This window comes from Cyanistes caeruleus, chromosome 27, assembly GCF_971803275.1.
Source record: "Cyanistes caeruleus chromosome 27, bCyaCae1.hap1.1, whole genome shotgun sequence".
NCBI lineage: Eukaryota > Metazoa > Chordata > Aves > Passeriformes > Paridae > Cyanistes > Cyanistes caeruleus.
Window position 1 is genome coordinate 5290818 of NC_141727.1, and position 24761 is coordinate 5315578.

The 24761-nt window shown below is 70.5% G+C and overlaps 2 protein-coding genes across 7 annotated transcripts; one reads left to right on the forward strand and one right to left on the reverse strand.

Moving 5' to 3' along the window:
• The first annotated feature begins 95 nt into the window (after positions 1 to 95).
• Positions 96 to 4827, forward strand: G6PC3 (glucose-6-phosphatase catalytic subunit 3). Of its 2 annotated transcripts, none has more exons than XM_086864185.1 (7): positions 96 to 176; positions 1448 to 1674; positions 3061 to 3167; positions 3316 to 3406; positions 3474 to 3592; positions 3681 to 3822; positions 4408 to 4827. In XM_086864185.1, exons 1-7 carry the CDS (start codon positions 159 to 161, stop codon positions 4757 to 4759), a joined length of 1056 nt encoding a protein of 351 aa, XP_086720311.1. In that variant the 5' UTR covers positions 96 to 158; the 3' UTR covers positions 4760 to 4827. The 2 variants fall into 2 exon arrangements, with proteins under 2 accessions (XP_086720311.1, XP_086720312.1); XM_086864186.1 differs by having other exon boundaries at positions 1505 to 1674.
• Positions 4828 to 6679: 1852 nt separating this feature from the next.
• On the reverse strand, positions 6680 to 24347 carry HDAC5 (histone deacetylase 5). 5 transcript variants are annotated; one of them, XM_086864061.1, is made up of 27 exons: positions 24251 to 24347; positions 22810 to 22923; positions 20260 to 20334; positions 17226 to 17428; positions 16662 to 16794; positions 16372 to 16486; positions 16158 to 16285; positions 15950 to 16081; positions 14796 to 14902; positions 14249 to 14377; positions 13708 to 13939; positions 12608 to 12795; positions 12017 to 12292; positions 11578 to 11728; positions 11128 to 11261; positions 10930 to 11050; positions 10508 to 10557; positions 10329 to 10436; positions 10139 to 10194; positions 9975 to 10062; positions 9767 to 9886; positions 9580 to 9677; positions 8825 to 8943; positions 8615 to 8748; positions 8137 to 8221; positions 7359 to 7512; positions 6680 to 6973 (listed from the first exon to the last, which is right to left on the reverse strand). In XM_086864061.1, the coding sequence occupies exons 1-27, from the start codon at positions 24345 to 24347 to the stop codon at positions 6934 to 6936; spliced, it is 3387 nt and encodes a 1128-aa protein (XP_086720187.1). In that variant the 3' UTR covers positions 6680 to 6933. The 5 variants fall into 5 exon arrangements, with proteins under 5 accessions (XP_086720187.1, XP_086720186.1, XP_086720184.1 ...); XM_086864060.1 differs by having other exon boundaries at positions 17226 to 17440; XM_086864058.1 differs by having other exon boundaries at positions 16662 to 16791; positions 17226 to 17491.
• Positions 24348 to 24761: the final 414 nt, after the last annotated feature.

The following is a 24761-nucleotide window of genomic DNA, read 5'->3' on the forward strand; positions in this document are numbered from 1 at the left end:
GATCTGCTCCGCCCCGCGCCCTGATTGGCTGAGCGCACCCCGGCCGCGGTTTGTTCCTCCCGCCCCGCCGTAGCGCGCCGCCCCGCGGGCGGTGATGGGAAGTGTAGGCAGAAGAGGGCGCTGAGAACGGCGGGAGGGAGTTTTGAGGGGTCCCCGGGATGAAGCCCCCCCCTGAGGTACCTTCCGCCGGTACCGGGGGTTGGGGAGCACCGCGGGGAGGTTTGAGGAGGGTCAGGGCGGCTCAGAGGCTGCTGGTTGGCATGGGGAGGCCGCGGGTCTGATGTAAGGGAGACCCCAGGGAGGCCTCAGGCCTGAGAGCAGAGGGAGGCCCAGAGGGGCCCCAGGGAGGCCCAGGACCCGCTTCAGGGACACCCCAGGGAAACTCCAGAGAAAACCCGGGGTGGCTCCAGGGAGGACTCCAGGGACACCCCAGGCCTTCTGCAGAATCACCTCAGGGAGACCCAGGAGGTTTCCAAGGGAAAGCCCCAGGGAGGTGGTGGCTCTTGGGAGCATCGCAGCTGCTCCAGCAAATCCCCAGCAATGCCCTGATCCTGCCCAGGTCCCAGAGCCACACGCCTGTTCTACCCCCCGGGCAGAAATTTGGGAGCCATTTGTGGGCAATCTTCAAGTGGTGAATGAGTCCCTGAATCAGTGCCAAGGCATCCCTCGGGATCCAGCCGCCTCCCACCCTGTTCCCAAGGGATCCCTGGGGATCCAGCCGCCTCCCACCCTGTTCCCCAGGGATCCCTGGGGATCCAGCCGCCTCCCACCCTGTTCCCCAGGGATCCCTGGGGATCCAGCCGCCTCCCACCCTGTTCCCAAGGGATCCCTCGGGATCCAGCTGCCTCCCACCCTGTTCCCAAGGGATCCCTGGGGATCCAGCCGCCTCCCACCCTGTTCCCAAGGGATCCCTCGGGATCCAGCTGCCTCCCACCCTGTTCCCAAGGGATTCCTGGGGATCCAGCCGCCTCCCACCCTGTTCCCCAGGGATTCCTGGGGATCCAGCCGCCTCCCACCCTGTTCCCCAGGGATTCCTGGGGATCCAGCCGCCTCCCACCCTGTTCCCAAGGGATCCCTGGGGATCCAGCCGCCTCCCACCCTGTTCCCAAGGGATCCCTGGGGATCCAGCCGCCTCCCACCCTGTTCCCAAGGGATTCCTGGGGATCCAGCCGCCTCCCACCCTGTTCCCAAGGGATTCCTGGGGATCCAGCCGCCTCCCACCCTGTTCCCCAGGGATTCCTGGGGATCCAGCCGCCTCCCACCCTGTTCCCAAGGGATCCCTGGGGATCCAGCCGCCTCCCACCCTGTTCCCAAGGGATTCCTGGGGATCCAGCCGCCTCCCACCCTGTTCCCAAGGGATCCCTGGGGATCCAGCCGCCTCCCACCCTGTTCCCCAGGGATTCCTGAGGGGATCCGTGCGGGGGCTGATGTCCCTCCTGTGTCCCAGCCCAGTGCCATGGATGCCCTGCATGAGGCCGGGATCCAGGCAGCCGTGGCCCTGCAGGCTGGGCCGCCCTGGCTGGAGCAGTTCTGGCTCTTCCTGACCTCCCACCTGGACCCCGGTGCCATCTACACCATCTGCTTCCCACTGGCCCGCGGGCTGGACGACCACGTGTCCATGATGGTCCTCTGGATCGCCCTCGTGGCCGAGTGGCTCAACGTGGTCCTCAAATGGTGAGGGGGGACACGGAGCGGGGCTCTGGGACACTCCCTGCTCCCTGCCTGTGGAATTCTGGGCACAGACTGCCCGCTCCCTGCCTGTGGCGTTCCACAGGGTCACCGGAGCTGCCCCAAGCATCTGCCAGGAATTCCTGGCAGAGAAAACCCCAGGAGGCGTCAGGGCTGCCAAGGGATCCTGTCCTCCCACTGTGGATCCTCCCTGGATCCTTTGGGATGGGCTGTGGGGATCCTGCCCTCCTGGATCCCCGGGATGGGCTGTGGGGATCCTGCCCTCCTGGATCCCCAGGATGGGCTGCAGGGATCCTGCCCTCCTGGATCCTTTGGGATGGGCTGTGGGGATCCTGCCCTCCTGGATCCCCTGGATGGGCTGCAGGGATCCTGCCCTCCTGGATCCCCTGGGATGAGCAGCAGGGATCCTGCCCTCCTGGATCCCCTGGATGAGCTGCAGGGATCCTGCCCTCCTGGATCCCCTGGGATGGGCTGCAGGGATCCTGCCCTCCTGGATCCTTTGGGATGGGCTGTGGGGATCCTGCCCTCCTGGATCCTTTGGGATGAGCAGCAGGGATCCTGCCCTCCTGGATCCTTTGGGATGGGCTGCAGGGATCCTGCCCTCCTGGATCCTTTGGGATGGGCTGCAGGGATCCTGCCCTCCTGGATCCCCTGGGATGGGCTGTGGGGATCCTGCTCTCCTGGATCCCCGGGATGAGCAGCAGGGATCCTGCCCTCCTGGATCCCCTGGATGAGCTGCAGGGATCCTGCCCTCCTGGATCCCCTGGGATGGGCTGCAGGGATCCTGCCCTCCTGGATCCTTTGGGATGGGCTGCAGGGATCCTGCCCTCCTGGATCCTTTGGGATGGGCTGCAGGGATCCTGCCCTCCTGGATCCTTTGGGATGGGCTGTGGGGATCCTGCCCTCCTGGATCCCTGGGATGGGCTGCAGGGATCCTGCCCTCCTGGATCCCCTGGATGAGCAGCAGGGATCCTGCCCTCCTGGATCCCCTGGATGGGCTGCGGGGATCCTGCCCTCCTGGATCCCTGGGATGGGCTGCAGGGATCCTGCCCTCCTGGATCCCTTTGGGATGAGCTGTGGGGATCCTGCCCTCCTGGATCCCCTGGATGGGCTGTGGGGATCCTGCCCTCCTGGATCCCTGGGATGAGCAGCAGGGATCCTGCCCTCCTGGATCCTTTGGGATGGGCTGCAGGGATCCTGCCCTCCTGGATCCCCTGGAATGAGCTGCAGGGATCCTGCCCTCCTGGATCCCCGGGATGGGCTGCAGGGATCCTGCTCTCCTGGATCCCTGGAATGAGCTGCAGGGATCCTGCCCCCCGGCGTTCGGGGCTGGCTGTCTCTCCCACGGCTCCGTGCTCTCCCTGCCCGCAGGTTCCTGTTCGGGGAGCGCCCGTACTGGTGGATCCACGAGTCGGGGCTGTCCAGCCGGGAGCAGCTCCCGCTGCACCAGTTCCCGGTCACCTGCGAGACGGGCCCGGGTGAGTCACGGCTCGGGCAGCCCCGGGATCCACGAGGATTCCGTGTGGGAATGCCGGGCTGGAAGCGGGAAAAGCCCGGAGCAGCGGGGAAGGGTTGGGCTGGACATTCCCAGCTCTTCTCCCCTCAGCCCCGTGTTTCATCCCCCAGGGAGCCCCTCGGGCCACTGCATGATCCTGGGGGCGGCCCTGTGGCCGATTGTCACCGCGCTGAGCACGGCGGTGTCCCGGCACACGCGGAGGTGAGTGCGGGCTGTGCGGCGCTGGCTGGATCCCGCCCTGGCCCCGGCTGAGCCCGTTCCCTTCCAGCCGGCTGCTCAGGCTGGTCCCGTTCCTCGCCTACATCCTCCTGCTGGTGGCCATGGGGCTCTCCCGGATCTTCGTCCTGGCCCACTTTCCCCATCAGGTGGTCACCGGCTCCCTGGCAGGTGAGGGGAGGCACCCCAGCTCCTTCCCGTTCCCCCCAGCCCCTTCCCAGTCCATCCCAGTGCCGACCCCGCCTGTTCCCGCTGCCAGGGATGGCTCTGGGCTGGGGGCTGCAGCGCTGGCCCCCCAACTTCCTCAAGTGCCGCTTCTTCCTGGTGACGGCCCTGGGGCTGCTCCTGGGCGCGCTGGCCCTGCACGGGCTGGCCACGGCCGCGGGGCTCGACCTGGACTGGTGAGTGCCCGGGGCCAGGGGGGTCCCGAGGGGGTCCCAGGGGGTGTCCCAGGGGGTCCCGAGGGTGTCTCAGGGGGTCCCGGGAGTCCCAGGAGGGTCCCAGGGGTGTCCCAGGGGGTCCCGGCGGGGTCCCAGGGGGTCTCGGGGGTGTCCCAGGGGGTCCCGGCGGGGTCCCGGGGGTCCCAGGGGGGTCCCGGGGGTGTCCCAGGGGGTCCCGGGGGTGTCTCAGGGGGTCCCGGGGGAGGTCCCAGGGGGTCCAGGGGGAGGTCCCAGGGGGTCCCGGGGGTGTCTCAGGGGGTCCCAGGGGTGTCCCAGGGAGCAGGAGGGTCTCGGGGGTACCCCAGCGATCTGCCCACAGGCAGGGGGTTATCCCCAGGGAGCAGCCCTCCGGCTGGAGGGAGTTACCCCAGGAATCTCCTCCCGCAGTGTTTTTGGGGGGTGCAGGACTGACCCCAGGGATATTTCCCCCCTCCCCGGGCTCCAGGGATCCGCTCCCCAAGCCGTTCGGGGAGGGGGCTGTCCCCAAGCTCTGTCCCCGGAGCGTTTCGGGGGGCTCACACCCCAAGCCCCGCGTTCCCCCCGCAGGTCGCTCCGTCGGGCCAGCGCCCGCTGCTCGGACCCGAGCTGGCTGCGGCCCGAGACGCGGCCCTGGGCCTCGCTGTGCCGGGTGAGCGGCAGCGCGCTGGGGCTGGCGCTGGCCGCCCGGCACCCCCTGAGCCGCCGCGCTGCCCGGGAGCTGCGGGGGCTGGAGCCGCCGCTGGGCAGCGCCACGCTGGGGCTGCTGGCGCTGGACGTGCTGCACAAGCTGCCCAAGAGCGAGGACACCGCCCTCTGGTACCTCAACGTGGGCGCCCGCTACACCCTGGGGCCCGTGCTGGTGGGCTCCCTCCTGCCCCAGCTCATCCTCACCCTGCGGCGGCTCCGGGCAGCCCCCTGAACCCCCCCATTCCGCTCCCGCTTCATCCCCGCCTGTCCCAGGGACCCCCACACGGAGTTTGGGGTGTTTGCTCTGCTCCCGGTTCATTCTCACACTCCTTTTGCCCCAGGGACCCCCCCAAATTGAGTGGGGGGGTCTCAGTTCAGAGCCTGTCCCGGTTCATCCTCACCTCGCGTTGCCCCCCGAAGTGGGTGGGGGGTTTCTGAGTTCCCGGTTCGCTCTCACTCCTGCCCCCACCCTGAGCGCTCGCCCCCCCGGCCCAGGGACTGCCCCCCACCCCGGGAAGGGGTTCCCTGCTCCCGGGGGCTCCGTGCCCATCCCCGGGGGGCTCCAGGCCGGGGGACCCCCCCCGGGCAGAGCTGGGGGTGCGCGGCGGCTCTGGGGACACGGCACAGGGACAGCCACGGGGGGCGCGGAGCTGCCTCCCCCCGCCCCAGCCCCCCCAGTTCTCCCCTCTGCAGCAGGGATGGGACCCCCAGCCCCCCGGGACCCCCCCTCTTAGCTCGGTGTGGGGGGGGGCTCCCCCCGTTTGGAACCAAATAAAGCACCGAAACCAAGCCGGGCCCCGAGTCCTGCGGGGGGGACACGGGGGGGGGAACAGAGCCCCCCCAGCCCGGGGGGCGACAAAGGGGACCCTCCCTGCGCCTCTTGCTGTGCCCGGGGAAACTGAGGCACGCGGGACGGGGGGGGGGGAAGGGGACAGAGAGAAGCGACGCGGGGACAGAAGAGGGGACACGGGGCAGCAGCAGCACCCCCCCGGCCCCCCCAGAGGCAGCGGGCCCGGCGGGTATTGCCAGAAACAGTTTATTTCTCCAAGGACGAACATGGGGGACATCTTACAAAACAGCGAGCGGGAGCGGGGGGGACACGGCGACACACGGGGGGGACACCGGCACAAAGCAAGGCGGGCACGCTGCCGGGGGGCCGGGACCCCCCTCTCCCCACGCCCCCCCCCCAATCCAGAGGCGCTTCCCCGGCCTGGGATGGGGAGGGGGATCCCCCCCCCCCCAACACTCGGGGTGTCCCCAGGCTTGGGGACAGCGGCGGGGACCTCGCTGCCATCCCCCGCTCCTCATCCTGCAGCGGGCTCCTCCCTGGCCAGGAGAGGGGACAAGGACAGCCTCAGCCCTCTGTCCTAATCTGGGAGCACCCCAAATTCCCCCCAGCCCTGCAATAACCGAGCCCACGACGCGCTGTCCCCATCCCCGCCCCCCCATTAAAAAAATACTATTAAATAATCAATCTGTAATAAAATTATATCCCTTTTTTTGGGGGGGGGGAGGGGGGGAGTTGGGTGGTTTTCTCACTTTTAAAGCTAAAATCGCTCCGAGGCCCCTCCGGCTGGTGACAAAACAGGAAAATAAAGTGGTTTTTCCTCTTTTTTTTTTTATCTTTTTTGGTTTTTTTTTCCCTCTCCTGTAAGGACAAATTTGATCCCAACAAAAGCGCCGGGGTGACAAAGGGACAGGGCAGGGGGACAGGGCTCGTCCCTTTTGTCTCGTGTCCCTGTCCCAAACGGGGAGGCCGAAGGGAAAATAAAACAAAGCCAAGAAAATGAAGAAAACCCAAAAAACGAAGGGAAATTAAGGCATTAAAAAAAAAAATAATAAAAAAAATACTTACTTAAAGGCACGAATATTTCCCATCGCCTCCCCCGGGGGGGGAACGGGTGCCAGGGAGGGAACGAGGGGGGAGACACAAAAATAGGCGGAAAATAAGGAAAAACCCCGAAAAAAAAATCAGGAGGAGCCCCAGGGGGGTCCGGGCAGTGCCGGGGGGACACGGGGGGACACGGGGGGACACAGGGGGGACACAGGGGGGACACAGGGGGGGACAGGGGGTGCTGGTGGAACCGCTGCTGCACAAGAGACACGACCGCAAACACCGCGGGGAGCCGGGGGCACAGGACGGGCGGGGGGATTTTTTTTTTTGTGTTTTTCTCCTCTTTTTAATAGAAAAAGAAAATATTTTCCTCTTTTTTTTTTTTTTTTTTCTGGTTTTCCTTTCGTGTTCTGCCTTTTTTTTTTTTTTTTTTTGTCTTTTTTTTTTTTTTTAAGTGGTTTTTTTGTGTATTTTGGATTTTTTTTTATCCTTTTACTGTGATTTTTTTTTGTGTGTGTGTTTTTTTCGTCTCTTCCGGGTGTTCCTTGGTTTTTCCGGACGATCCGGGCTGGTCAGAGCGCGGGCTCGGCCTCCATGGGCTCCTCCGCTGGCCTGGGCAGGACAGGGACAAGTGTCTGTCACCCCCAGTGTCCCCCCCAGTGTCCCCCTGGCTCCATTCACATCCCCCCGTGTCCCCCCAGTGTCACCCCCAGTGTCCCCCTGGCTCCATTCACATCCCCAGTGTCCCCCCAGTGTCACCCCCGTGTCCCCCCAGTGTCCCCCTGGCTCCATTCACATCCCCAGTGTCCCTCCCGTGTCCCCCCGTGTCCCCCCCGTGTCCCCCCCCGTGTCCCCCCGTGTCCCCCCCGTGTCCCCCCAGTGTCCCCCCGTGTCCCCCCGTGCCCCCCGTGTCCCCCCGTGCCCCCCGTGTCCCCCCGTGCCCCCCCCGTGTCCCCCCGTGTCCCCCCGTGTCCCCCCGGTGTCCCCCGTGCCGTACCTGCCCCGGGGGTCTGTCCCCGCCTGCTCGGCCCCCACGGACAGCAGGGCCATCGCTGTCACCGTCTCCGCCTCCTCGCTGTCCCCTCGCTGCGCCTCCAGCAGGGAGCGGCCCACGGCGGCGGCGAAGCGCCGGACCGAGCCCCAGTGGCGGCCTGCGGGCCGGACACGGCTGGCACGGACCCGGGACCCCCGGGACCCCCGGGACCCCCGGGACACCACCGGGACCCCCCCGGGACACCCCCGGGACACCCCCGGGACACCCCCGGGACACCCCTGGGACACCACCGGGACACCCCCGGGACACCCGGGACACCCCCGGGACACCCCCGGGACACCCCTGGGACACCCCCGGGACACCCTCGGGACCTCCCCGGGACCCTCCCCAACCCCCCGGGACCCCCCAGGGACCCCCCGGGACACCCCTGGGACACCCCCGGGACACCCCTGGGACCCCCCCGGGACCCCCGGACCCCCTGGGACACCACCGGGACCCTCCCGGGACACCCCTGGGACACCCCCGGGACCCTCCCCAACCCCCCGGGACCCCCCCGGGACCCCCCTGGGACCCTCCCCAACCCCCCGGGACCCCCCCGGGACCCCCCTGGGACACCCCCGGGACCCTCCCCAACCCCCCGGGACCCCCCTGGGACTCCCGGACCCCCTCGGGACCCCCCCGGGACCCCCCCGGGACCCCCCCGGGACCCCCCCGGGACCCCTCCCCAGCCCCCCGGGACCCCCCTGAGCCCCCCGGGACCCCCCGAGCCCCCCGCTCTCACTCTGGATCTCGATGACTTTCTCCAGCGTGGCCACCGCGTTCACGTTGGGCTTCTGCTGCAGCAGGGCCGGGTCCAGCGGCTCCAGCTGGGGGGGACACGGCGTGAGCCCCCCAAAACTGCCACCCGCACCCCCAGAGCGACAGCGGGGACACGGCGTGAGCCCCCCAAAACTGACACCCGCACCCCCAGAGCGACAGCGGGGACACGGCGTGAGCCCCCCAAAACTGACACCGGCACCCCCAAAGGGACAGCGGGGACACGGCGTGAGCCCCCCAAAACTGACACCCGCACCCCCAGAGCGACAGCGGGGACACGCCGTGAGCCCCCCAAAACTGACACCGGCACCCCTAAAGGGACAGCGGGGACGGGAGCGGAGCCCCCCGCCGAGCAAGGAGGGGAAACTGAGGCACGGCACGGGCTGTGAGCCCCGGAACGGCCCCGGGGCAGGGCCGGGGGGGCTCGGGGGTGTCCCCCGTACCTCGAGGCCGAGCAGGGCGGTGACACACGCCTCGGACGCGTCGCAGATCGCTGTCAGGTCGTGTCCCCCCTCCAGCGCCAGCACCACCCGGCCCCCCGCCAGCATCATCAGCTGCTTCGTCAGGTGCCCGAAACCTGGGGGGCACCGGGGGGGGGTGAGGGGCGGCCGGGCCGGGGTCCCCGCCCCGAGACGCCCCCGGACCCCACTCACACTTGGCGGTGACGGAGTAGCCACCCAGCGGGGACAGGTGGCCCTCGACGGCGTCGAAGCCGGCAGAGACCAGCACCAGGTCCGGGGAGAACTCGTTGGCGATGGGCATCACCACGGTCCTGGGGGCAGCGGCGGCTCGGGACCCCCCCAGGGCTGGGGGAGCCCCCCGAGAGGGCAGGGACCCCCCCAGGGCTGGGGGAGCCCCCCCAGAGGGCAGGGACAGCCCAGGGCTGGGGGAGCCCCCCGAGAGGGCAGGGACCCCCCCAGGACGTGGGGATCCCCCCCAGAGGGCAGGGACCCCCCCAGGGCTGGGGGAGCCCCCCGAGAGGGCAGGGACCCCCCCAGGGCTGGGGGAGCCCCCCGAGAGGGCAGGGACCCCCCCAGGGCTGGGGGAGCAGGAACACCCCCGAGGTGTGCAGGGACCCCGCAGGATCCAGGGGACCCCCCCGCTGCACAGAGACCCCTCCCCATGACACAGAGACCCCTCCCCAGGACACAGAGACCCCTCCCCAGACACAGAGACCCCTCCCAAAGGACACAGAGACCCCTCCCCGGGACACAGAGACCCCTCCCAAAGGACACAGAGACCCCTCCCAAAGGACACAAAGACCCCTCCCCGGACACAGAGACCCCTCCCCAGGACACAGAGACCCCTCCCCGGGACACAGAGACCCCTCCCAAAGGACACAGAGACCCCTCCCGGGACACAGAGACCCCTCCCCCAGGACAGAGCCCCCCCAGGTGCAGCCCCCCACCTGAAGGCTGTCAGGTACTCCACGTCCCCGATCGGGGGGTCCACGCCGCCGGTCCAGGCGATGTTGATGTTGTAGCCCACGCCCAGCCCGCTGCCCACCTGGGCACAGCCACAGGTGACCCCCCCGTGCCACAGCCAGGGCCGGGGGGGGCACGGGGGAGCCCCCAACCCCCAGATTCCCCCGGTACCTCCTCGGGGGCGCCGCTGCCCGGGAAGAAGTTGCCGTCGTCGTAGCGGTGCAGGGAGATGTAGAGCACGTGGGGGTCGCTGTAAAAGGCCTGCTGGGTCCCGTTGCCGTGGTGGATGTCCTGGGGGGACGCCCGGGCGTCAGGGACCCCCCCCACGGCCACCCACGGGGTCCCCGAGGCCTGTGGGGTCCCCCCTGCCCCACCTTACCCAGTCCACGATGAGGATCCTGCCCACGCTGAGCCGCTGCTGCAGCAGCTTGGCCGAGATGGCCACCGAGTTGAAGAAGCAGAAGCCCCTGGGGACAAGGGACACGGGACATGGGTGGAGGGGGTGGCCCTGCACGGGGGTCCCGACCCTGTCCCTGCACTCACATGGCCGTGGACTCCTCGGCGTGGTGGCCTGGGGGGCGGATGACGGCGAAGCCATTCTGGGGGACAGAGAGGGACACGTGTGGCACTGGGACACAGCCGGGCCAGGCGTGGGGCAGAGAGGGCCATGTGCAGGGTGACAGGGACACGCAGGGTGACAGGGACACGCAGGGTGACAGGGACACGCGCTCACCTTGACCTCCCCTGCAGCCACCTTGAAGGCCAGCTCGAGCAGGCAGCCCACGGCCGTGCGCACCGCGCTGGACGAGTGCAGCTCGTTCCACACCGTGTCACTGTCCACCTGCGGGGACACCGGGGCTCAGCGGGGCACGGCCACCCCGGGGACACCCCCGGCCCGTGCCCCACACTCACCCCGATGCCCCCGCACGGCAGCACCGCGTACGTCTTCGGAGTGATGGGACCTGCGGGGTCAAGGGGTGATGGGGACGAGGGGACACAGGGGTCCTGGGGGACAAGGGGACCCCCGAGCACCCCAAGGGAACCCCAGGGGACAGGGGGATCCCACGGCACCCTCGGGCACCCCAAGGGAACCCCAGGGTACAGGGGGATCCCATGGCACCCTTGGGCACCCCAAGGGAACCCCAGGGGACAGCGGCACCCACGGGACCCCTGAACACCCCACGGATTGGGACCCCCCGTGGGCCACGGACTGTCCCGGCCACCCCAGGGGACGTGGACCCGCAGGGAACAGAGGGATCCCGAGGAACAGGGCAGCGAGGTGACCCCAGCTCCAAAGAGGGGGGTCCCAGGCTTTGGGGACCCCCGGCACCCACCCAGCAGCTTTTTGCTGTCCAGTTTCTGGCGGTTGAGGGGGCTGGTGCCGTAGAGCAGCGCGTGGTGCTCCGAGTGCACCGTCTGGATCTCCTCCAGCGTCGCCTTCCTGCCCCGGATGCGCTGGGAAGGGGCACAGGCTGAGCCCCCCGGGCTCCCGGCGCCCTCCCGCCCCCCCGGGCCGCGGGGAGCCCCCTCACCTCGCACTTGCCGAGCAGCCCCGTCTCCTGCAGCCGGGACCAGATGCTCTGGATGCGGCCGGCGTGCTCGGGGTGGATGGTGGTGTTGCCGCAGGTGCACTGGTGCTTCAGCATGAACGTGTCGTACACCACGCCTGGGCACAGCACAGCTGGCACAGCTGGCACCCCGGGACACCCCCAGGGAGGGGCAGCCCCGGGGGGAAGGGGGATCCCCCGGGATATGGGGACCCCCGGGAACCCCCGGGGACAGGGGGAACCTGTGGAGCAGGGACCCTCCGGGCACCCCAGGATTTGGGAACCCCAGGGAATCCCGTGGGAGAGGAACATCCACAACCCCACCATGGAATGGGACCCTCGGGGAGGGGGCACAGCCCCCCTGGCATCCCCCGTGGGACGGGACCCCCCCATCACCCCGGGGCACAGGGACCCCCCGTGCCCCCGGGGCCGTACCTGTGGTGAGGAGGTGCTTGGGGGGCCCCTCGGGCGGGCCGGGTTTGACGCTGGCGGGGGACGATTGGGTGCGGGCCAGGGCGGGGTGGGGCAGAGCCAGGACCCCCAGGGGGGGCGCGGGGAAGAGCAGCGGCGGCGCCTCGGGGTACACCTGGGGAGGGGGCGGGGATGAGTCACGGCCGGGGACGTGGGGGGGTCACACACGGGGGCGGCGGGGACAGGGGACAGAGGGGGGATGAGTCACCGACCCTTCCGAGTCATCGCTGCGGCAGCGCAGGGCGGCTGGCTCCCCAAAAACGGGGGGGGGGACACGCGACACGGCAGGGAGCAGAGCGGGGGGCACGGGGTGCTCGCACAAAGGGGGGCACGGGGTGCTCGTGATGGGGTTTGGGGGGATGGAGGGAGCCGGGGGGGGGTTTGGGCCCCCCCGAAGTCTCACCTGCTTGTAGGTGACCCCCAGCTCTGCGACGTCGGGGTCCCCAGGGGGCTCGGGCTCGTCCCCGCTGTCACCCGGCTCCTGGCAGCCCTCGGGCTCCTGCGGCTGCTCCGGGGGGTCCCCGGCCTCTGGGGACACGAGGGCGAGGGGGGGACCGAGGGGGGGCCCGGGGGGGCCTCTCTCACCCGGGGGGGGCGATTGCTGCTCCGTCAGCTCCTCCTCCGTCTCCTCGGGGTGGGTGGGGGGCTGCCGTGCCAGCTCCCCCCCCTTGGGGAGCAGCTGGGGGCACGGGGGTCCAAGTGATCCCCCACGGCCACCCGGGACCCGCCCCACGCCCCAGTCACCCCACAGCCACCCCACGGCCCCCCTGTACCCGGCCTGTGCCCCACAGCCACCCCCACACCTTTGTCCGGTCCTTCCCGTGCCTCAGTTTCCCCTGCTAGCACCGCCCCTCCCCGCTGTATTTTGGGGTTCAGCGGTGCCCCAGTGACCCCCAGCCCCTCCGGAGCCCCACAGCCACCCGACAGCGACCCCCCTTCCCATTCCCACCGCCGGCCCCGCTCCCCCCCCGCGCCCCCCGCGCCCCCCGCCCACCTTGGCCAGCTGGAGCTGCTGCTTGTCGAGGAAGTGGTGCTGGAGGGGGCCGTGGGGGAGGCTCTGGGGGCTCTGGGGCAGCGGGGATGACTGCGTGCGGCTCAGGGGCCGGTGCCGCGGCACTTTGCTCCCGCGGGGACCCCCCCCGCGCTCCCCCGTCACCAGCGGGGACTGCCCGTGCAGGGGCACTGCGGACACGGCGTCACTGCGGCTCCCCGAGACCCCCGAGACCCCCGAGACCCCCGGCGCGACTGGGGGGGGGGCGTGGGGGCCGCGGCGGGGGGAACCGGGCGAGGACTGGAGAAAAGTCCGGGGGGAAACTGGGGAAGGGAGGGAGGGAGAGCCGGGAAGGAGCGAGGGGAGAACCGGGGCAGGACCGGGGGGAGAACCGGGGCAGGACCGGGGGGAGAACCGGGGCAGGACCGAGGGGAGAACCGGGGCAGGACCGGGGGGGAACCGGGGCAGGACCGGGGGGGGAACCGGGGCAGGACCGGGGGGAGAACCGGGGCAGGACCGAGGGGAGAACCGGGGCAGGACCGGGGGGGAACCGGGGCAGGACCGGGGGGGGAACCGGGGCAGGACCGGGGGGAGAACCGGGGCAGGACCGGGGGGGGAACCGGGGCAGGACCGGGGGGGAACCGGGGCAGGACCGGGGGGGAACCGGGGGGGAACCGGGGGGGGAACCGGGGCAGGACCGGGGGGGGAACCGGGGCAGGACCGGGGGGGAACCGGGGGGGAACCGGGGGGGGAACCGGGGCAGGACCGGGGGGGGAACCGGGGCAGGACCGGGGGGGAACCGGGGCAGGACCGGGGGGGGAACCGGGGCAGGACCGGGGGGGGAACCGGGGCAGGACCGGGGGGGAACCGGGGCAGGACCGGGGGGGGAACCGGGGGGGAACCGGGGGGGGAACCGGGGCAGGACCGGGGGGGAACCGGGGCAGGACCGGGGGGGAACCGGGGCAGGACCGGGGGGGAACCGGGGCAGGACCGGGGGTGGAACCGAGAGCCAAGCGGGGAAGTGAGGGAGGGCCGGGGGGAGGCGGGCGGGGAGTGAGGGGGTCCCGGGGGTCGCGGGGGTCGCGGGGGTCGCGGGGGCTCACCGGCAATGAGGGTGCTCTGCTGCCGCGCCTGCTCCAGCAGCAGCACGTGCTGCAGCAGCGACGGGGACCCGGCCGGGGCGTCCCCGTCCAGGGCCACCCCCAGCAGGCACCCCGGGATCGAGGACGTGCTCAGGAACTTCCCGGGGAGGGCGGCCCCGGGGCGCAGCGGGGACACCCCCGGGGGCACCCCCGGCCGCTCGCCCTCCGCCTGCGGCGACAGCTTGGGGGACACCTGCGGGGACAGCGGTGCCACCGGCGCCCCGTGCCACCCCCGGGGGTGCCAGGTCCCCGTGCCACCCCCGGGGGTCCCCACACGGCTGCCGTAGGGTGCCAGACCCCCGTGCCACCCCCCGCCGTACCCCCGTATCCTCCCCGTGGCGTTCCAGGTCTCAGTGCCACCCACCGCGGTGTCCCCGTGTCCCCAGGGGTCCTCACGTTCCCTCTGGGGAGGGCCAGGTCCCCGTGCCACCCCCCGGGGGTCCCACCACGGGCGCCAAGTCCCAGTGCCACCCAGCACAGGGTCCCCGTGCCCCCCACTCACGGGGAGGTGGGCGCTGGTGACGGTGACAGTGGCCTGCAGCCCCAGGGACAGGTTGGGCAGCGATGGGGACGTGTAGAGGCTGAGCTGGGCCCCGTCCAGGGCCAGGGCACGGGGCTGGGGCAGGAGCTGCTGTGGCACCACGGCAAACACGGCATCAGCGCGTGGGGGACACGGCAGGGACACGTGGGGACACGTGTGGGGACACGGCATCAACGCGTGTGGGGACACAGCAGGGACGTGTGGGGACAGGGCAATGACACACGTGGGGACACGGCAATGACACGTGTGGTGACACGGCAGGGACACGTGTGGGGACACGGCAATGACACATGTGGGGACACAGCAATGACACATGTGGGGACACGGCAGGGACACGTGTGGGGACAGGGCAGGGACACGTGGGGACACGGCAGGGACACGTGTGGGGACAGGGCAATGACACGTGTGGGGACACAGCAATGACACATGTGGGGACACATGTGGGGACAGGGCACGCTCAGAGCCCCCCGCACACGCGCGTGTCCCCGTCCCTGTCCCCGGGCCGTACCTCGCTGTGGATGTTGGGGACAGACGCGGCCAGGCCGTTGTGGGCACCGTGGGAGCTGTTGGGGGAGCTGGGCCCCGAGCCGGGGGCGCTGCTGCAAACCGAGGACACTGCGGGACACGAACGCGTCACACGCGGGCAGCGTGTCACAGCGTGTGTCACGGCGTGTGTCACAGTGTGTGTCACGGTGTGTGTCACACGCGGGCAGCGTGTCATGGTGTGTGTCACACGCGGGCAGCGTGTCACAGCGTGTGTCACAGTGTCACCCCGTGTGTCACAGTGTGTGTCATGGTGTGTGTCACACGCGGGCAGCGTGTCACGGCGTGTCACACGCGGGCAGCGTGTCACGGCGTGTGTCATGGTGTGTGTCACAGTGTGTGTCATGGTGTGTGTCACAGCGTGTCACACACAGGCAGTGTGTCACGGTGTGTGTCACACGCGGGCAGTGTGTCATGGTGTGTGTCACAGTGTGTCACAGACGGGCAGTGTGTCATGGTGTGTGTCATGGTGTGTGTCATGGTGTGTGTCACAGCGTGTCACACACAGGCAGTGTGTCATGGTGTGTGTCACGGTGTGTGTCACAGCGCGTGTCACACACGGGCACGGGGACACTGACACTGTCACCCCGTGTGTCACCCCGTGTGTCACACACTGACACCGTCACCCCGAGTGTCACGCCCTGACACTGTCACCCCGAGTGTCACACACTGACATTGTCACCCCCTGTGTCACACACTGACACTGTCACCCTGTGTGTCACACACTGACATTGTCACCCCCTGTGTCACCCCGAGTGTCACACACTGACACTGTCACCCCCTGTGTCACCCCCTGTGTCACCCCGAGTGTCACCCCGTGTCACCCCGTGTCACCCCGTGTGTCACCCCCTGTGTCACCCCGTGTGTCACCCGCTGTGTCACCCCGTGTCACCCCGTGTCACCCCGTGTGTCACCCCCTGTGTCACCCCGTGTGTCACCCCGTGTCACCCCCTGTGTCACCCCCCGTGTCACCCCCCGTGTCACCCCGTGTCACCCCGTGTCACCGCAGCCCCGGCGCCCCGCGGGGGCCGTGGGGCAGCAGCGGTGGCTCGGGGACGCGGTGGCTCGCGTGTCCCGGCCGTGAGCGCAGCCCGTGTCCCCCCGCGTGTCCCCACGCACCCGCGATCTCCGCGTGGCGCTTGCGGAAGGCGCTGAGCACGGAGCCGTCGCGGCGCCGCAGGAGGGGACTGCTCCTCCGCTCCGCCACCTTCTGCTTCAGCCGCGACCGCACCTTCAGGTTGGGCTCCGAGGCTGGGGACCCCGACACGTGTCACCCGGAGCTGGCACCGGCACCCCCGCGGGCGCGGCGCCCCCCGCCCGCACCCACCGGTTTTGCGGAGCGGGAAATCATCGCGGCCGTCGTAGGTGCCGAGGAGGGGGAGCTTGTAGGACGGGGGGGTCCCCGGGCTGCCGGTCTGGGGGGGGGAACTCTGGTCCAACGAGGTGTGGTGAGCCCTGGAGGCGGCAGAGACCCCGCTAGGACACCCGTGCCACCCTCGCGGTGCCTCGGGGGGGGTCCCGAGGGGCTCGGGGGCACCTACCAGCATTTGGGGTGCTGCGGGAGGGAATGGTTGGGGGCGCCGGGGCCCGGCTCCTTGGTTTTGCTGAGCAGGAACTCCTGGAGCTTCAGCTTCACCTCGGTGCTGGCGATGGCGCCTGGGGGCACGGGGGGCTCAGGGGGGCAGCACGCCCCACACCCCTCCCCAGAGAAACCCCAGATCCCGCTGCACCCCCCGGCCCAGCGCCCCCCAATCCCCCCGGCCCAGCGCCCCCAATCCCCCCGGCCCAGCGCCCCCAATCCCCCCGGCCCAGCGCCCCCGGCCCCGCTCACTGTCACGGCCGCGCTCCTTGGGGCGCAGGCTCTGCAGCTGCTCCAGGCGCTGCTGCTCCAGCTCCTGCCGCTCCCGCTGCCGCTGCTGCTCCAGCTCCTGCTGCCGCCGGGCGGCCAGGGCCTCCTGCTGCTGCTGCGGGGCGGGGGGCACCGCGCTGGGACCCCCGGCCGCTCCTCCTCACCTCCACGCTGCTCACAGCCCCGCCGTCCCCCCATGGCTCTGTCACCCTCCATCAGCGACACCCCACGGCTCCGTCACCCCCGCTGTCCCCCCCAAATGACCCCATCAACCCCAATATCCCACCCCACGGCCCCATCCCCCTTCAACAGCTCCATCACCCCCACATTCCTCCCCCACAGCTCCATCACCCCCACATTCCGCCCCCACAGCTCCATCACCCCCACATTCTGTCCCCACGGCTCCATCACCCCCAGTACCCCCCCAAATCCCCTTCCCCCCCAGACTGGTGACACCCCACGGCTCCATCACCCCCACCAGCTCCATCCCCCCCCACCCACGACACCCCCGAGCTCCCCCCCAGCCCGGGCCTGCCCCCCACCCACCTTGAGGTGCTTCTGGAGCTGGACCTGGTGCTGGCGGGTGAGGTGCTCGTGCTGCTTCTGGAACTCGGCGAAGAGCAGCTGCTTCTGGAGCTGCTGCTGCTGCTTCAGGGCCACCAGCTCCCGCTGCAGCTGCTGCTCCCGCGCCGCCGCCAGCCCCGCGTCCACCCCCGCCTCCGGCCCCGGCCCCTCCGGCCCCTCCGGCCCTGCCGGACACGCTGGGTCGGGGGGGAAAAGGGATGGGCACGTCCCGGGAATGATGGAGGGGGCTGGGAGTTGGTTAAAGGGGCGCTTTTGGGGTGGTCCAGGGTTTGGGGGTGTCCCAGGGTGATGGGGGTGGGGGGGCTCGTTTGAGGGGCGCTTTTTGGGGGCGTTCCAAGGATGGGGCAGAGCCGGGGGAGGTTTGGGGCAGGAGCTGGGGGTTGTCGGCTGCATTCAGGGGCTGTGCGGGGGTGTCAGGGAAGCCCTCGGGGGTCTCCCGCCAGCCCCAACCCCCTGGATCAACCCCCACCTCAGTTAACCCCCCCAAAAATAAAAACGGGGGCGTCTCCCCCCCCCAATCCGAGCCCCTCCACCTGCAGCACACCCCGAGTGCTGCGGGGGGGCAACAGCGACCCCCCCCCCGAACACCCCCCGGCATCCCCGGGGGGCGCAGACCCCCCGGCAGCGGGGACAGGGGGCGGGGGGCGGGGGGGGCTCCCGGTGCACGGTAACGGTGACCCCCCCCCCCCAGCCCCCTCCCCCGGCCGCACGTCGGGCACTGACGCGTCCCCGCACGGACCCACGGACGTCACCGTCACCACGGACCCCCCATCGTCACCGTCACCGTCACCGTCACCCCCGGCTCCGACAGACCCCCCCCAAGGACAGCCAGCCCCCCCCGGTGTCACACAGCCCCCCCGGTGTCACACAGCCCCCCCCGGTGTCACACAGCCCCCCCCAAGGACAGCCAGCCCCCCCCGGTGTCACACAGCCCCCCTGATGTCACACAGCCCCCCCCCCGGTGTCACACAGCCCCCCCCCCGGTGTCACACAGACCCCCCCGGTGTCACACAGCCCCCCCCAAGGACAGCCAGCCCCCCCCGGTGTCACACAGCCCCCCCCAAGGACAGCCAGCCCCCCCTGGTGTCACACAGCCCCCCCCGGTGTCACACAGACCCCCCCCGGTGTCACACAGCCCCCCCCCGGTGTCACACAGCCCCCCCCCGGTGTCACACAGCCCCCCCAAAGCCGCCAGGGCCCCGGTGGGTGTCGGGGGGCAGTGGGGGGTGTCAGCACCCAGCCCCCGGAGGTGCCAGCCCGGCACTCTGGGCTCAGTGGTGGCTTTGGGCCACCCGCCCGCCCTGAGAGGGACAGGGGATGTTTAACCCCTCCCTGCCCAGGACCCCCCGAGAGGCGCCCGTGGGCACAATGGGGGTGTCCCGTGGGATGGGGACACGGCAGGGGCTGGGGACAGGGCTGGAGCACCTGTCCTGCCACACCTGTCTGTACACCTGTCCTGCACACCTGTCTGTACACCTGTCTGTACACCTGTCTGTACACCTGTCTGCACACCTGTCCTGTACACCTGTCTGTACACCTGTCTGTACACCTGTCTGTACACCTGTCCTGCACACCTGTCCTGCACACCTGTCTGTACACCTGTCTGTACACCTGTCTGTACACCTGTCTGCACACCTGTCCTGTACACCTGTCTGTACACCTGTCTGTACACCTGTCCTGCACACCTGTCCTGCACACCTGTCTGTACACCTGTCCTGCACACCTGTCCTGCCACACCTGTCTGTACACCTGTCCTGCACACCTGTCCTGCACACCTGTCCTGCACACCTGTCTGTACACCTGTCCTGCCACACCTGTCCTGCACACCTGTCCTGTACACCTGTCTGTACACCTGTCCTGCACACCTGTCCTGTACACCTGTCCTGCCACACCTGTCTGTACACCTGTCCTGCACACCTGTCCTGCCACACCTGTCCTGTACACCTGTCTGTACACCTGTCTTACACACCTGTCCTGCACACCTGTCCTGCACACCTGTCTGTACACCTGTCCTGCACACCTGTCCTGCACACCTGTCCTGTACACCTGTCTGTACACCTGTCTTGTACACCTGTCCTGCCACACCTGTCCTGCCACACCTGTCTGTACACCTGTCCTGCCACACCTGTCCTGTACACCTGTCCTGCACACCTGTCCTGCACACCTGTCCTGCACACCTGTCTGTACACCTGTCCTGTACACCTGTCCTGCACACCTGTCCTGCACACCTGTCCTGCCACACCTGTCTGTACACCTGTCCTGCACACCTGTCCTGCACACCTGTCCTGTACACCTGTCTGTACACCTGTCCTGCACACCTGTCCTGTACACCTGTCTGTACACCTGTCTGTACACCTGTCCTGCCACACCTGTCCTGCCACACCTGTCCTGCACAGCTGTCTGTACACCTGTCCTGCCACACCTGTCCTGTACACCTGTCTGTACACCTGTCCTGTACACCTGTCCTGTACACCTGTCTGTACACCTGTCCTGCACACCTGTCCTGCACACCTGTCCTGCCACACCTGTTCTGTACACCTGTCCTGCACACCTGTCCTGCACACCTGTCCTGCACACCTGTCCTGCACACCTCTCCTGCACACCTGTCCTGTACACCTGTCCTGCACACCTGTCTGTACACCTGTCTGCACACCTGTCTGCACACCTGTCCTGCACACCTGTCCTGCCACACCTGTCTGCACACCTGTTCTGTACACCTGTCCTGCACACCTGTCCTGCACACCTGTAGTGCACACCTGTCCTGTACACCTGTCCTGCACACCTGTCTGTACACCTGTCCTGCCACACCTGTCTGTACACCTGTCCTGCCACACCTGTCCTGTACACCTGTCTGTACACCTGTCCTGCACACCTGTCTGTACACCTGTCCTGCCACACCTGTCCTGTACACCTGTCCTGCACACCTGTCCTGATGCCAGCGGGTTTGGGGCGGTCTCGGGGGGTTTTGGGGGCGCGGGGGGCGGGCCCCACTCACCTGGGGCGGGCAGGGCAGTGTGCAGCGGGACACGGGGCAGGAGCTCCAGTGGGGGCTCGCGGCCGGACCCCCCCTCTGCGGAGAGACACCCGTGACCCCCCGAACGGGCTGGGGGGGCCACGTGCACCCCCCGACCCAGCTCAGCGCCCCAAATCCCCGGCCAGGGAGGTGCAGCTTGGGGGTCACAGAGCACCCCCGGTTTTTGGGGTGATGGGAGCAAATGCGGCCCCCCCACTGCAGGCGGGGCAGGGCTGGAGGGCCCCCCCCGCCCCCCCAATCCAGGCGATTCTCTCCGGAGCCTGGAAATAGCCGGCTATAAATAGGGAATTGTGCCGGGGGGGGGCACGGCACATCCCGGGAGGGGATGCGCTCTGTCCCTCCCCCCCCACACACCCAGCTGCACCCCCAAACTGCCCCGGGGGCTGCGGGGCACGGGCTGCCCCGGCTGGAGGAGGCTGTGGGGGGCCTGGGATCCCCACGACCCCCCCCCGCCTCCATCCCACCCCCCCATCCCCCTAATTGCCGGGGACGTTAATCCGCATCAGCGCTGCCGGGAATAAAACCTGGGATGTGCCGAGGGGGGATTAACCCCCGCTTTGGGAAAATGAAGGCGGTCGGGCCCCCCAGGCCCCTCAAGACCCCCGGACTCCCCCAACGGGAGCACCCCAAGAGGGGCTGGGGGCACGGATGCCAGCCCAGCGTTTCCCACCGGATCGGTGACCCCAGGCGGCTCCGCAGGGCCGAGCCGGGGGCTGGAGGGGGTGACAAAGCGCTGAGGTGCGGAACCCCCCCTTTTGGGGACGGGGGCCTCCCCCCGGTTACGGGGACCCCCCCCCAGCGCCCCGGCCCCGCTGGCCCGGCCGTGCGTAACCCCCCCGGCACCGCCACGTTTATTTACCAGGCGTTAATCCCAAGCCAAGACTTTTAATAGCCGGGATATTTCTGGGACACCCCCCGCCCCCCCCGCTGCCCCCCCCGGGGTGCTTTGGGGCTTGACGTCAGCCCGGCTATTTCTGGTGCTGCCAGCGGGCAGGAGGCCGCGGGAATGGCCCCTCCTGGCTCCGGACCCCCGGCCCGGCTCCGGACCCCCGGCCCGGCTCCCGGACCCCCGGCCCGGCTCCGGACCCCCGGCCCAGCTCCCGATCCCCGGCCCGGCTCCTGGACCCCCGGCCTGGCTCCGGACCCCGGCCCGGCTCCGGACCCCGGCCCGGCTCTCGACCCCCGGCCCGGCTCCCGACCCCCGGCCCCCGGCCCAGCTCCCGACCCCCGGCCCGGCTCCCGACCCCCGGCCCGGCTCCCGGACCCCGGCCCGGCTCTCGGGCTCCCTTCCCGCTGCTCGGAGCCCCGTTCCCAGCCCCAGGCTCCTCTCCCGGCTCCCATGGCAGGGCGGAGCGGGGGCCTGGCCCGTGCGGGACCCTCCAGAGGTGCTGGCACATCTGGGGGACCCTCAGGGATGGGGGGGGAGCAGTGGGGACCTCCAGGAGCTCCGGGAGGGAAGGAGGGGAGCGAGCGCCCCGGGACCCCCCGGTTCTGGGATGAGGCTGGGAAAAGGAGCCCTGGGGGTGACGGAGCCGCCGGGGGTTGATTGGGGAGCGCTGGGGTGGCCTCTGCCACATCCCCGATGGCCCGGCCGAGACCTGTCCGGCTCCTCACAGCGGCCGCAAGGTCACAGCACCCCCGAGGGGTCCCCGAAGCCCCCGGACGGACCCAAAGCCGGGACGGGACCCCAAGGAAAGCGGCCCGGGGACGGCAGAGGCGGCCAGGCCGTGTCCCCGTGCCACCGTGTCCCCGTGCCACCGTGTCCCCGTGCCACCGCGCCGCGTGCCAGCCCCGTGCCAGGCACGGCCGGGCGACGCTCCAGCCCTGCGGCCGCTCCAAAAATACCGGCGGGCAGCTCGGGGGGGCCGGGGACGGAGGGGACACACACCCCCGTCCCCAACCGGCGGCGAGTCCTTCCAGCGGGACACGGGGCGCTGCCACCGCCGCGGGCCTCAGTTTCCCCTCCAGAGGCCGCGGGTGTCGGCGCTGCCGCGTGTCCCCTCGGGGAGGGGACAGGAGCGCGTCCAGATGTCGCCGGAGTTCCCAGCGGGATAATTACAGGGCGGCTCTGCCGGGGAGCCAGCGGGAGCTGGGGCACGGCCCTCGTGGTCACCACGGCTGTCCCCAGGGGGCCGCGGGGACGCGCCCCCGGTGGCATAAAGAGCCACGTGTGAGCCGGGCCACGCCGGTGACAGGAGCCGTGCCTCAGTTTCCCCTCACAGCGGGAGGATGCCGGGCCCTGGGAACACCGGGAAGGGGGCGGTGGCACGGGCTGGGATAAGCGGGGGAGGGGGTGGCCGGCACGGCCCCGGTGCCCCCAGGAGCCAGGGCACCTCCAGGGCCGTGCCCTGCCGGGTGGGACGCTGCTGCGGCCCCCCGGCACCCCGATATCTGGTGGCAGCCACCCCGAGGGGCTCCAGGGCCGCGGCGGGGACACGGCGGTGACCGCGGCGTGCGGAGCGGCACTCGCCGCGGTGCCCAGGGGTGCAGCCCCCCGGGCCGGGCTCTCACCTGTGTCGCTCTGGGGGTCCATGGTGGCCGGCGGCTGCCGGGGGGGCTCGCAGAGGCGCGTGTCCGTCAGCGCCGGCCGGGGCACCGGGGCTGTGCCCGCGCCGCCCGGGAGCCCTGCGGGACCAAGCGCCTGTCAGCACCCCGGGACCCCCAAAACCGCCCCCAGCATCCGGCGGGGCCCGCACCGAGCCCCCCCGAGCACCCACCCAGGGCAGGATGTGGGGATGTGGCCCCGCTGTCCCCCGGGGTGGGGGGGCCTGTGGACACCCCCAGACGGGACCCGGGGGGTCCGCAGGAAAAGGGGGGCTCCGCAGAGGGGGGGCCCAGGGCGATAGCAGGGAAGGACCCCCCGGCCGTGCCACCCCCCAGGGACACGGATGGGACCCCCATAAGGACACGGGTGCAGGGGGGGACACACGCTGCCCCCCCGCGATGCCCCCGGTGCTGTAACCCCCCCCCAACCCGGGGGTCTGGGGGTGTCACCCCCGAGGGCCACGCGGCGGGACGGACCCCACGGGGGGGCACGGGGCACTCGCGCTGCCGGCGGCGCCGAGCCCGGCGCGGTGCAGCGGGGCCCCCCCGGCCCCCCCGCCCGCGGAGCGGCCGCGCTGCGGAGCCGCCGCCGTTCTGGCGCACGGGCCCCCCGACACTGCGGGAACCCCGAACCCGCAGGGCCCCCCGAGCGCACGCGGAGCCCCCACTGCACGGTGCAAAGCGCATCGCACCGGGACCCCCGAGCCGCGCCGGGACCCCCGAGCCGCGCCGGGAGCGCTCACTGCAGGGCCCCGCCGAACCGCAGCGGGATCCCCAATCGCGGCGGGATCCCCGAAACTGCGGGGCTCCCCCGAACTGCACGGGGCCCCTCTGGACTGCAGGGCCCCCCCCTCCGCCTGCACGGGCTCTCCCGCCTCGACCCGCACCGGGACCCCGGAACGCACAGGACTCCCCCCGCCGCACCGGGGTCCCCTCTTGCAGCTCCCGCAGCGGAGCGCACCGGGACCCCCACTGCAGCCCCCCCGACCCGCAGCGGAGCCCCCCAGCGGAGCCCCTCCCAAACCGCACAGGGATCCCTATCGCAGCCCCTCCCGCGGGATGCACCGGGCCCCGCTGCAGCCCCCGACCCGCGCGGGGCCCCCCCCCGCTGCAGCCCCCCAAAATCCGCACACGGGTCCCCCACTGCGGGCCCCCCCCGCTCCGCACGGCTCAAAGCCCCTCACCCCCGCGCCCCCCAAGCGCACAACGACCCCGCACTCGATGCCACCCCCACCGCACAGACCCCCCCGCCCCGAACCGCACCGGACCTCCGGGATCGCAGCCCCCCCGCTACTGCACGGAGCCCCCCCCGGAGCCGCGCGGGGCACCCCGGCACCGCGGATCTCCCCCCGCCGCGGGCCCCCGCCCCGATCCCGCGGTCCCGGTGCCCGCCCGGGTGCCCCCGTACCTGGGGTCCCCCCGGTGCCGCCCGGCGCGCGCCCCGCCGCCCCCCCGCCTCCTCCTCCATCTTCGCCGCGCGGCCCCGCCCGCCCCGACAACAACATTCGGTGACGTCACTCGCGGTCACGTGACGGCGCCCAGTGCTAAAAATAGACCCTTGCACGACCCCCTCCCCTAAAGGGGCGGGGCAAAAAGGGGGGCGGGGCCAAATAGGGGGCGGGGCCTCATTGCGCTTTAAAGAGGCTCGCGGGGCGGGCGAGTGTGGAACGGTGTGGGTGTGTGATGGTGTGTGAGTGTGCAAGGGCACGGGAGTGTGAATGAATGAGTGCGAGGGAGTGTGAATGAGTGCGAATGAGTGCGAATGAGTGCGAATGAGTGTGCAGCGGCGCACAAATATGAACGCACAAGGGCACACACGTGTGCATGACGGGGTGATGGGCCGTGGAGCGCACTCACGCGTGCCACAGGCTGTTGTGCTGCCTGGCACACGCGTGTGCACTCCCAGGCGCTCGCTGTGC

Excerpts from the sequence above, each read along its gene's own strand:
- HDAC5 (XM_086864057.1), bottom strand. The coding sequence starts at position 24,347 with ATGTTGTTGTCGGGGCGGGCGGGGCCGCGCGGCGAAGATGGAGGAGGA. Across the intron at positions 17,492-20,259 it reads CACTGCCCTGCCCGCCCCAG|CCCCCTCCATCATTCCCGGG; the intron begins GTGAGTGGGGCC and ends ACCAACTCCCAG. Across the intron at positions 11,729-12,016 it reads TGGGGGTCACCTACAAGCAG|GTGTACCCCGAGGCGCCGCC; the intron begins GTGAGACTTCGG and ends CCCCCTCCCCAG.
- G6PC3 (XM_086864185.1), top strand. Across the intron at positions 1,675-3,060 it reads CTCAACGTGGTCCTCAAATG|GTTCCTGTTCGGGGAGCGCC; the intron begins GTGAGGGGGGAC and ends CCCTGCCCGCAG. Across the intron at positions 3,593-3,680 it reads GGTCACCGGCTCCCTGGCAG|GGATGGCTCTGGGCTGGGGG; the intron begins GTGAGGGGAGGC and ends TCCCGCTGCCAG.